The 11199-nt window shown below is 45.6% G+C and overlaps 1 protein-coding gene across 1 annotated transcript; it reads left to right on the forward strand.

Moving 5' to 3' along the window:
* Nucleotides 1-3217: 3217 nt before the first annotated feature.
* Nucleotides 3218-11124, forward strand: LOC115768586 (A disintegrin and metalloproteinase with thrombospondin motifs 7). Its single transcript, XM_030713232.1, has 11 exons — nucleotides 3218-3501; nucleotides 3573-3735; nucleotides 4018-4143; nucleotides 4231-4958; nucleotides 5026-5139; nucleotides 8667-8813; nucleotides 8875-9440; nucleotides 9925-10052; nucleotides 10121-10495; nucleotides 10556-10733; nucleotides 10800-11124. Exons 1-11 carry the CDS (start codon nucleotides 3218-3220, stop codon nucleotides 11090-11092), a joined length of 3102 nt encoding a protein of 1033 aa, XP_030569092.1. The 3' UTR covers nucleotides 11093-11124.
* The last annotated feature ends 75 nt before the right edge of the window (nucleotides 11125-11199 follow it).

Here is an 11199-nt window from a genome sequence, read left to right on the forward strand (position 1 = left end):
CAACAACAACAGCAACAGCAACAATTGACTGACTAGACGGGACTCTCCAGTTGCCGGAGATCTGATCTTCTCCAGCTTCTGCTGCGACGTCGACTTCGACTTCGTGTCATCTGTTCATTCTATTGCATAATTAAGTTGTCGTGTGTTGATCTTTGATAATGACACACAATATCGTTGTTTCCATGCCCTGCCAGAGGGCATTATGATTTTGTTATCAATGTTGTAACTCCAGCTCATGGATATATATGTATGATTATATATGTTTTCTTGATCAGTTTGATTAAGCCAAGTATAAGACGAAGCATCTATGGAATACGTCGACAAATGTTAGCCCAGATTTCTCGACCCAAATTTCGTCTATACCCTGTATATAGATCTTATAGACATACATTGACTATAGCATATAGATCCCAAATTGGATACTCTGGGGAAAACTTGTCTGTTCTTCAGGACATCTGCAACTACGCGCTACACTTATGGTCCATAATGCTGTAAGGGTATTTGAACTTCGACTTGCCACAGCTGGTTGTTCTCCTGCGTGTGTGTTTGCCTTTGAAGCGCCGCATTCAAATGATTTGCTTAATTTTATTGCCCATTTTTTTGGCTTTAAATTTGGTTAGCCATTGTCTGGCTGTGGGCAGTACCCAAAAAAAAAACATACACACATACACACATACACACACACACACACACACTCACACCTCACACCCTCCTGCCTACAACCTGCAGCAAGCACAACTCAGGCTTCAGTTTTATTGTCAAGCATTTGCTAAAAAGCTAAAACCTAATCAGCTTTTATTTATTAGCTGGAAATAGTTTTTTGCTTTCAACTTTTTGTTGTTGTTGCTGTTGTTGTTGCATATTTTCGTAGAAATTTATGCCATAATTGTCTGTCTGGCCCGATCGGGTTTGCATCATTCATGGCGCTCCGCAACGCAAGTGTCCTGTATCCGCCGGCCGTCTACTCCAGCTGCCATTGGCTGCCAATCAAAGCGCTGGCGCCAGGGCGCAGCTACAAAATTGCTGCCGCAGCAGCAACAATTGCTACTTCCAGTTGCAACAACATCAGCAGCAGCAGCTTTTGATGAAATGCGCACAATTGTAATTCAATCTGAATGCATTGTGGCCCGAAGCGACACCAACGCGGCCTGCGGTTGTGCATTGTTGTTGCTGTTGTTGTTGTTGCTGTTGTTTTGTATACCCTGTACTTTTGCGCAATGGGTAAATAGATGTGTGCAAATGTATGTAACAGAAAGGCGCAAGCATCCCCCTGAGCAGAACGTCAAGCTGAGTCGATTTCAAATCATATTTATTGCCTATTAGCATTTTATGCAGATATATCCTGCAATTGATATAATATCGATAAATATCGATTTTGAGATTTTTTTTTTTGTAGCACAGCTCGAAAAATACAAGTTGTAGATTCTCCAAACATGGTATACTATAGTCATATGGTATATTCGATTAGAATATTTAGATTAGGAATATTTCACTTCTTGGTTAGAATCGGATTGAAGCTGCACTTAGGGTATCTCCTAGTCGAGCACTCTGACTTGTTGTTGCTGCTGTCAACTGAGCCAAGTGCTTATGGTCACAATGACACTTGCTGACGCCAGCAACTACTTGATTATTGGATTAATTGCATTATGAAACAGCACAAAGAGTATGCGCTCAGCATGTGCTCGACTAGTAAATACCCTGTAACACATTAAACACATGCATCAAGCCATAGAATTAGGTCTTAAATATACTTAAAAGTTTTTTATAACTAAAGTTTTTAAGTTAACTCTGATGCATGCACTAAAAGCAAAAAGCTCACTTAAAGCTGTTGTCTAGCTACATGGCTTACAGTTCTTACACTTTTTAAATGCCATAAGCTCGATTAAAGCTTTGGCCTAATGCAAGGAGCTCACTTAAAGCCCACGTGTAACTTTATGAAAAAGCTAACGCTGTCTTTTTAAGCTCTCGCTAAATGCTATAATCTCGCTTAAAGCTTTCGCCTGATGCAATGAAACAAGCTTCAGGCGGTCCTGCAAAGCAATTAAGCACATAGAAAGCCCTTTTTTAATGAGTAAAAGAAAGCTTAAAGCTATCTATAACTACACTCAAGCTCAAAGACAAAGCTTGTGCTAAGCTTAAAATAGTTCGTGCAAGCTGATGAAAATAAATAAAGCCAAAAACCTTTTAATTCTCTGAATAAATTTGTAATATTCAACTGGTGTCATTTGGCGCTTTACTCAGCTGTAAATCCGATTTGTGCTGTAACATGAATATATTGTGCACAAATTAATTTTTGCCAAGTAGTGTACCAGCTGTGGTTCTCTCGTTTTGTATGACAAACAGCGAATGTACTGTAAGTAATGTGTACTTAAAATAGTTATCTATGGGTATTATCGAGTGTTGAAGTGATCTTAACAAGAGGCGAAGGTCTTTCTTTCGGCTGCAGCTGTTTTTTTCATTTGTTAAGAAATACTTATCGAGCAAAAGAAAGACGAGCTGAGTCGATCGAATCACTTCCTTCTGCCTATCTTGGAGTTCATCTCGGAAGCTGCAAGATCTCGAGATTAAAGATTTAAAATATATACTCTCGTATATCATGCGCAAGACGAGCGATAAACTGGATGCGCGAATCTTGGTATGTAGGTGCTCGAGAGAGAGATTAAATGTATTTCAGTTTTTGGACATCTTCTCCCATTTTGTCCATATTTGATTCCTGAAAATTTCATAAAGATCGCACGAATAAAACCGGAGTTATATAAGGTTGTTTTTTGCAGCATGCTCAGTTTTGTGTTCTTATGCAGAAAGTAGGAAGCAAGAATGTTTGTAAGATACAGGGTATCGCCCAGTCGGTCAGCCCGACTGAAGCACACTTACATGCATTTCTCTGCCCGATTCTGACTCCATTTCAAGCTTGCAGCAGTTAAACACTAATTGAAATATTTTGGAAATCAATCAACTTAATCTTTATGCTTTGCCTTGCAGCCACGCGACAATCTGACCGGGCTGGGATTGGGCTTCTGCGTCTGCATATAATGCAAATGCGGCCATGTGCCCGCTAATTGGCAAGCTGCTAAAACGCATGGACAACGGTTAAAGGCCACCTAGAGTGCGAATATTAAGAGACAAGCAGCGAACAAGAGAGCAAGCGCAAGAGAGAGAGAGAGAGAGAGAGGGAGACAGAGAACAAGTGAGAATTTGCGTACTTAAGCGCCCAACTATGAAGCGCCTTTATCTGAGCAGCCTGCTCTGCCTGTGCCTGTGGCTGGGCTCGTTCGGCGTCGGCTGCGAAACGCTCTATGGCCTGCACACGGACGAGCTGATGGCGGGCGAGGGGCAGCTGGTGGTGCCGCGGCGTGTGCACGCCGACGGCGCGTTCATGACGCACAGCCTCCGCTATGCCCACCAGCGGGATCATCGACGGCAGCGTCGCAGCGTTGAGGCACAGCCGGAGCTGCATTTCCAGCTGCCGCTGCGCGACGAGACGCTGCATCTGGAGCTGACGTAAGTCCTGGTCGTTGGCTACTCTGTGCTAGCAGCAGCAGCTCCTAACTCTGCCCCATTGTGCATTGCAGACCGCACAGCTACTTTCTGGCGCCGCAGCTAATTGTGGAGCGACATCGTCGCGATCTGCGCACACGTGCGCCGCCGCCGGCGCATCAGCTCAATTGCCATTTTCATGGCAAGGTGCGCGGCCAGCCCTCGGCCAACGTGGCCATATCCACCTGCTCCGGTCTGGTGAGTGACTATCTAATTAATTATATATATATATATATATATATATATATATATATATATATATATATATATATATATATATATATATATATATATATATAACATATATTCAGCCAGATGTGCAGATTTTCACTTATTTTCCGTTATTTTCCTTCGAGTGTAGTTGCACAATGCCAAGTTTGTTGCCTAAGTCATTTGTTTTGGCAAGTTTGTTGCCTAAGTCTTTCTGCTTGACATTGATTTGCTTTTTGGGTTTGCTTATTTCGTTTCGCCTTTTGCCAGGTGGGTCACATTAAGACGGCCAGCAATGAGTATTACATAGAGCCCTCGAAGCAGCATGCAGCGCATCCAATCAACGGGCATCCGCACGTGGTCTTCCAGCGCTCCTCGGTGAAGCCCAAGCAGAAGGTAAGCCCAACAAATTGTTGTGCGCCCGAGCTGCCAACACACTAATTAGCGTCCATTTGTGCGCTGCTTTCTGTTCGCATTTGGCAGGCGGATACGCACTGGCGTCACAAGCACAAGCGCAAGCGCAAGGAGCAGCGCCACAAGGCTCAGCAGCGCGGCAATCACAGCCAGAGTCAGAGCCAGAGCTCGAGTCTGGTTAGCAATTGTGGCACACGGGAGCCGCGGCGTCGCATGGAGACGCGTCTGGAGTGGCAGGCGCGTGGCAAGTTTAAAATACAGGGCGGACGCAAAGTGCGACGCCATCATCATCATCAGCTCCAGCAGCAGGAGCAGCAGCAGCAGCATCTTTTCCATCATCATCATTATCAACATCAGCTGCATTCTCATCGGCGCCTGCAAAAGCATCCGCACACGAAATTCAAATACGATACACAGCCGGTTGCGTCGCATATGGAGCGCAGCCGTCGCTCGATCAGCAGTCCGCGGCACGTGGAGACACTCATTGTGGCGGATGCGACAATGTCCGCATTTCACAAGGACGTCGTCAGCTATCTGCTGACCATTATGAATATGGTGTCCGCCCTGTACAAGGATCCCAGCATTGGCAATGCCATCGAGATTGTTGTGGTGCGCATCATACAGCTGCAGGAGAACGATACGGAACCGGAGCTGAATCTCACGCAGAATGCCCAAAAGAATCTGGATCGCTTTTGCAGCTGGCAGCACAAGCTGAACACGCTCAACGAGAAGGATCCGCATCATCACGATGTCGCCATACTGATAACACGCAAAAATATTTGCGGCAACAATTGCATGTGAGTAGTAGAGCCCACCCGAAAACCCCAACACCAGGCCCCCCGTTAATCTATGCCCGTCTTGCAGGACTTTGGGACTGGCCAATGTGGGCGGCATGTGCAAGCCGAAGCAATCGTGCAGCGTCAACGAGGACAACGGCATCATGCTCTCCCACACAATCACGCACGAACTGGGCCACAAGTGAGTCGAACAACTTCCGTATCAGTTAGCATGCTTCCCCCGTAGCTGCCCCGGCGCCACATTTGCATAGACTCTGTCCATGCGCATGTTGGCCAACATCGAAATGCACTTCCAGTCCAGCTCCGGTCGCTTGGCCGCCGGCAACGGCAACGGCCAACGCAATGCAAATGCATCAATTGATCGGCCAGCCAAAAGAGATTTATGTGCAGCCCAATTCGTTTAATGAATGAATCGAAGCAGCCAGCCAGCCAGTCGGGCGTGCCCGACTAGCGGTTACCCAGCGCCAAGCTGACTTGCCAAACATGCTAGCTTCCCCTCCTCCTCCGTCTCAATGCATTCTTAACTAACTGTGGTGCTTATTCTCCGATCTTGTTGGAATACGAAATGAATGATTTGATGCCCTTGTTGATCAAGATATCTTGATAAACAAAAACCCTGCTTTTCGACCGATTGTTCCTACGGCAGCTATATGATATAGTGGCACGATCCACCCGGTTCCGGGATATGTCCTGCCTGCAGCAGAAAGACAAACCTATGCACAGTTTCAAGACAATAGACAATAGAAGGACAAACGGACTTGGCTATATAAACTCGACTCAAAATCGATATTTATCGATATTACGATAATGAGAGAAGAATATGATTAACTTATTCTAAATTACATTCCTATGATACACGGGAATATATTTATTTTAAATTTGCAGTGTTTTCCATTTGTCTGTTACATACATTGTCACCGAATCGTGATACCCTTTCAATTTAATTTCAATGGGTCCAACAACAACAACAACAACAATAAATCGCATGAATGGCTGCTCTAAGTGGACGCGACGGATGCTTTGACACCTGCGTGTGTTGTGACAATGATCGCCTGCGTTGCACGCCCACAGTCGATAGTTGTTCACACACACACACACACATACACACACACGTCCCGCTCCTCCCCTCCCCACGTCTTCTCGACTGTCAACCTCCCTTTTGACCCCTTCCGCAGTTAGCCGCCCTCCTTGCGCTATTCAAACTCAATTAGTCGCAGAACCAGTGAGAAACACACACACGCGAACTCCAAGCTAGAGATGGACAACTGATCGACTCGTAAATCTCTTATTATTTATGGTGTATACTCTATATATATATATATATGATAAACCATAATAAAAGCAAAGGAAGCGGAAAAAATATTTATTTTACACAGCTGCAAGCTCGTCTTGACCACAAAATGCGACACAGAGCTTCCGAGAAACTAAAAGACGTGATTTTAACAAAATTCAGAATTTTAAATTCCAAAAGCTTTGAAAGCTTGTACAAGCTTCAAGCGTCTTTAATGCATTAAAAGCTTCCGCGTGAAAGCTTTGTTGTTTTATGAAGATTGCATTGAAAGCTTAAGCTTAGGACTTATTTGGGCGAGATTAAGCGAAAACTTAAGCTTTTAATTCAATTTTCATAACATAGCTGAGCTGTCAAGCGAAAATTCTGGTCAAGATTAATCCACAGCTTAGGCTAAAGCTTTCAATAAAACGCTTATAAAATACTCGAGCATTCACGCACTCGTTTGTCTAGCCAAGATTAATCAAAAGCTTAAGCTCAAGCTTTCAGTTCGCTTGATGTTCATGTTGTCTTTCCACATTTAGTCACTGATTTGTTTGGTCCATCTCTAATGCACACACATACACGGCGAGTGCGGTACGTAGCAATTTGGTAGCACAGCCGGTGGCTGTCGCAGTTGTCCGGTTTCGTAGGCTTATCTCGTTTGGTGTTCGTGCCAAGTGGATTTTTGTAAAACGCCTTATAAGCGCAGGCAAGTGCCCGTCAGTCTGGCGTGTTCCGATTGACTCAACCGGCCAGCGGATCAGCCACTGGAGCGGCCACAATCGTCATTATACCCTATAATCGGGCAAATTGTGTTACGTTTTCAATGGGGCATATAACTATCCCTGATCTAGATTAACATCCAATGATATATAGCTATAAGATGTATCTCTAAGGCAAGATCTGAACGCCATGTCATAAGTTAATGATCCGTTTTTTAAGGCCACAGGTCCTAACTATTGTTACACATATTGTTGGGCTTGTTTCTGGCATATTTTAAAAATGTTATAGACTAATAGAAACAAGAAACTTTTTAGATAGGTAAGATCTGGTGACATCTTGGACTGATAAAGCAGCAAAGTTTTTTCATTATTTTGCAGGCAACATTTTGGTTTCCTTCCATCGATAAACGAAATAAGACACAAGCTATTTCGATATTAAATCGCTTAGGCTTATCGATAACCGTTGTATATTAAATCGTTTATGCTTATCGATAACCTGTAGTTATTAAATCGTTTGTGCTTATCGATAACCATTATAAATGAAATCGTTTATGCTTATCGATAATTATCGATTATAGTTGATATATATATAATAGATATTAACGCATTTGTGCCTTTCGATAAGCAGGGTATCTGCAGGTCGAAAACAGCCCAATGTGACTCAATGTGACTTGTTTGTTGTTGTGCAATTTACGTTTGATTGTCGCTGGGTCGCCCGGTCATCGTCAGGTGGCAGCCGCTGGCTAACGATATGCTTATTTTCCCCCTCTCTGTGTGTGTGAATTTGTTTTTGTTTATTTTTTTGTACTGTGCTGATTTAAGCACTATTCTAATAATCAGGTTTTTGACTTGCCCGCAGTCTAGTCCCAGAGCGTGGCATAAATTGCTTGTCGCGTTTTGTTGTTGATCTTTTCTGTTTGTTGTTTCTTTTTGTGTCGTTACTCGAAGACAATGCGAATAATAAATCTCAACAGATTAACTATAGTAGAGCGGGTAATCAAGGGGAGGAGGGGAGGGGGGGGTGGGGGTTAGGTAGGTAGCTGCCGCTGAGTCGTTCATTTGCAACAATGTTGATCGAGTTTAACCCCTGTGTGAGTCGAGCGACTCGCTACGTACGCTTACGTAAGCCACAGTTGCATTACGTAATTGCATTACGTTTTGTCGTACAAGTATATCAAATGTCTTATATATCCTTCTTATGAACAGCATTTAGGTAAGTCCGTGTTTGCAGAAAACTTAAGGGTTTGCTTAGTCCTTTACGTTTGTACTACGTAGAATGGGTTGCTTACGTCATTACGTTACGTTTTGGGGTTTAAGTTTTTTTGAAGTGCGAGCAGACACGGGCATATAAAACTATTGTGCTGCGACAGAAACGTTTTATCGAAAGCCTGATTACTTGAGTTCGGGCCAAAAAAAAACGATAACAATCGAAATCTAAATAAATGGGTTGACGATTCCGAAAATTAATTGAAAATCGATTATCATATAAGGGAGAAGAGAATGAAATATAACTTATCGATAAGAAATTAATTTCGAATTCACGCCCTGTTTAAATGTTCGACTTAAAAAAACGGATTATAATAATGTAGAGGAAGGTTTTTCGAAAAACGCAGCGAAATCGATTATTAATCGATTTCAAATCAACTTACCTGACCAGTCATATGTAGAGTTTTTACCTGTCTCAAATATTATTCGTTATATTTTGTATTTGCACAGCTTTGGCATGTTCCACGACACGGCCAAGATAGGCTGCCATCCGCGAGTGGGCTCCATTGTGCACATCATGACGCCCACGTTTGGAGCGGATACGCTGCAGGTTTGCTGGTCAAACTGCAGCCGGAAATACATAACCCACTTCCTGGAGTAAGTAGCTGGCTAGAACTGGCCACGATATGGTGATTATAATTTCGATTGATTGCTGCAGCCAGGGACTGGGCGAATGCCTGAACGATTCGCCGACTCCGCCGGACGAGTACAACTATCCGGAGGTGCTGCCGGGCGAGCGGTACAATGCCAAGCGTCAGTGCCGCATGCAGTTCAATCTGACCACGGACAGCGATGTGGGCGCCTGCTCCGCGCCGCACGAGTTCTGCTCGACGCTGTGGTGTCGCGTGAACGGCGAGTGCGTGACCAATATGCGCCCGACGGCCCCGGGCACCGCCTGCGGCAAGAACAAATGGTGCCAGAATGGCAAATGCGTGCGCATGGAGGAGCTGACGCCCATACACGGCGGCTGGGGCAATTGGAGCGATTGGAGCGAATGCTCGCGCAGCTGCGGCGGCGGCGTTTCCATACAGCAGCGCGAATGCGACTCACCGGTGCCGGCCAATGGCGGCGTCTTCTGCATCGGGGAGCGCAAGCGCTACAAGATCTGCCGCAAGAAGCCCTGTCCGGAGCACGAGCCCAGCTTCCGGGCGCAGCAGTGTGCACGCTATGACAATGTCAGCTACCAGGGTGCCACCTACAAGTGGCTGCCCTTCTTCGACAAGAGTAAGTCCGCAGTTATTCTGGAAAATAAAAACGATATAGATGACAAATAATATATGCATCATTTCACCTACGAGCGTGGAAACTGGGTGGAATATATATGAATGCATTAATTCATGAATGAATATAGCTTTAGTTCCATTGAGCGAAATTGAAATTTATTTCCGACCGAGCAACTTATCAAAATCAATTTCCTTACATATTATTTTATGCGTATTTCAAATTCACCTTTACGGGCGGAAAAATGTTTTAGTAATTCGATTTGAATTTCAAATAATTTTAGTCGCTTTCAAAGCTCGCTTTATACGTATTTCATCTGCTTTTTCAAAATTCACTTACCTGAGCAAAAGTTCAATTCTCATTTTGATTCCAAGCCACGGCTAAATTCCTGCATAGCAATATCTGATAACTATAGAAAATCCACTGCCACAAGCGGAAAATGAGTGAAAAATAAAGATTATTTCAATTTATATGCTTATACTCTTAGACAATCCGTGTCGCCTGTTCTGCAGCGATGTGGACGACACGATAATCGCCAACTGGGGTGAAACGGTGCTCGACGGTACGCCCTGCACGCTGGGCACGAACAACATGTGCATCGATGGCATCTGCAAGGTAAGTTCGGGCAAACCGACTAAAGGCCAGCTGCTCGGCGAGATCAATTAAACGAGCGTTTCATTCAGAAAGTTGGTTGCGATTGGATCGTTGACTCGGACATGCAGGACGATCGTTGCGGTGTCTGCGGCGGTGCTGGTGATCAATGCAAGCCCATAAAGGAGATCTACAGTGAGCCCTTCAATGTGAGCGATGGCGTCTATGTACAGATCGTTAACATACCGGCACGGGCGCGTCGCATACTGATCAAGGAGCTGGCCAATTCGCCGCACTTTCTTGCCATCGGACGGGCGCAGGGCGAGAAGTTCTATTTGAATGGCGACAGTCTGATCTCCATGCCCGGCGAACTGGAGATCGCCGGCGCCGAGAGCCTCTACGATCGGCTGGACGAGCGGGAGACCATCAAAATACCTCAGCCCATACAGCATGCCATCGCGCTCTACGTAAGTACCAGGAGCCGATCTCCTCCCTCTCTGTCAGTATATTATTGCGATCATCTGCAGGCGATCGTGCGCAGCAATGAGAGCAACACGGGCATCTACTATGAGTTCACGCTGCCCGCCTTCAATGTGACCAACGGACGGCAGCATCAGTGGCGATTGAGCAACTGGACCGCCTGCTCCGCCAGCTGCGGCGGCGGTGTGCAGCATCGCGAGCCCATCTGTCAGGAGAATGGCAAGCGTGAGTCCATTTTAAATGATCCTCTAGACATATAACCAATACATGTGCTCCGTCCATTACTGGCAGTGCTCGGCGACACGCTGCCCTGCTGGACGCACGCCAAGAACCGGCGACCCCTGAGGCAGACACGCGCCTGCGGCGAGCAGCAGTGCCCGGCGCACTGGTGGCCGGGTCCCTGGCAGTTCTGTCCGCTCACCTGCCGGCAGCCGGGCGCACCTATGCCGCAGCGACGGCGCTCCATTGTCTGTCTCGATCAGCATGATGTTGTTGTCGCGGATGTCCAGTGCGGATTGCTGACCAGGCCGCCCGAAACCGAGCCCTGCGAGTCAACGCTGCCCGAGTGCCGGCTCAAGCAGTGAGCGAGCTTTAGGAACCGGAGCCGGAACTGGAACTGGAGCCGGAACTGGAACTGGAACCGGTGGCGGCAACTATTTATTGCTAATAATTAAATAGAAAGCTAATTTAA

The sequence above is a fragment of the Drosophila novamexicana genome, unplaced genomic scaffold, assembly GCF_003285875.2.
Source record: "Drosophila novamexicana strain 15010-1031.04,08,12 unplaced genomic scaffold, DnovRS2.1 tig00001842-arrow-arrow-pilon, whole genome shotgun sequence".
NCBI classification, from domain to species: domain Eukaryota; kingdom Metazoa; phylum Arthropoda; class Insecta; order Diptera; family Drosophilidae; genus Drosophila; species Drosophila novamexicana.

Bases quoted from the DNA above. Each gene is read 5' to 3' on its own strand.
- LOC115768586 (XM_030713232.1), top strand. From the start codon at position 3,218: ATGAAGCGCCTTTATCTGAGCAGCCTGCTCTGCCTGTGCCTGTGGCTG. The intron at 5,140-8,666 runs GTGAGTCGAACA...GTATTTGCACAG, and splicing joins ACGCACGAACTGGGCCACAA to CTTTGGCATGTTCCACGACA. The intron at 9,441-9,924 runs GTAAGTCCGCAG...TTATACTCTTAG, and splicing joins GCTGCCCTTCTTCGACAAGA to ACAATCCGTGTCGCCTGTTC.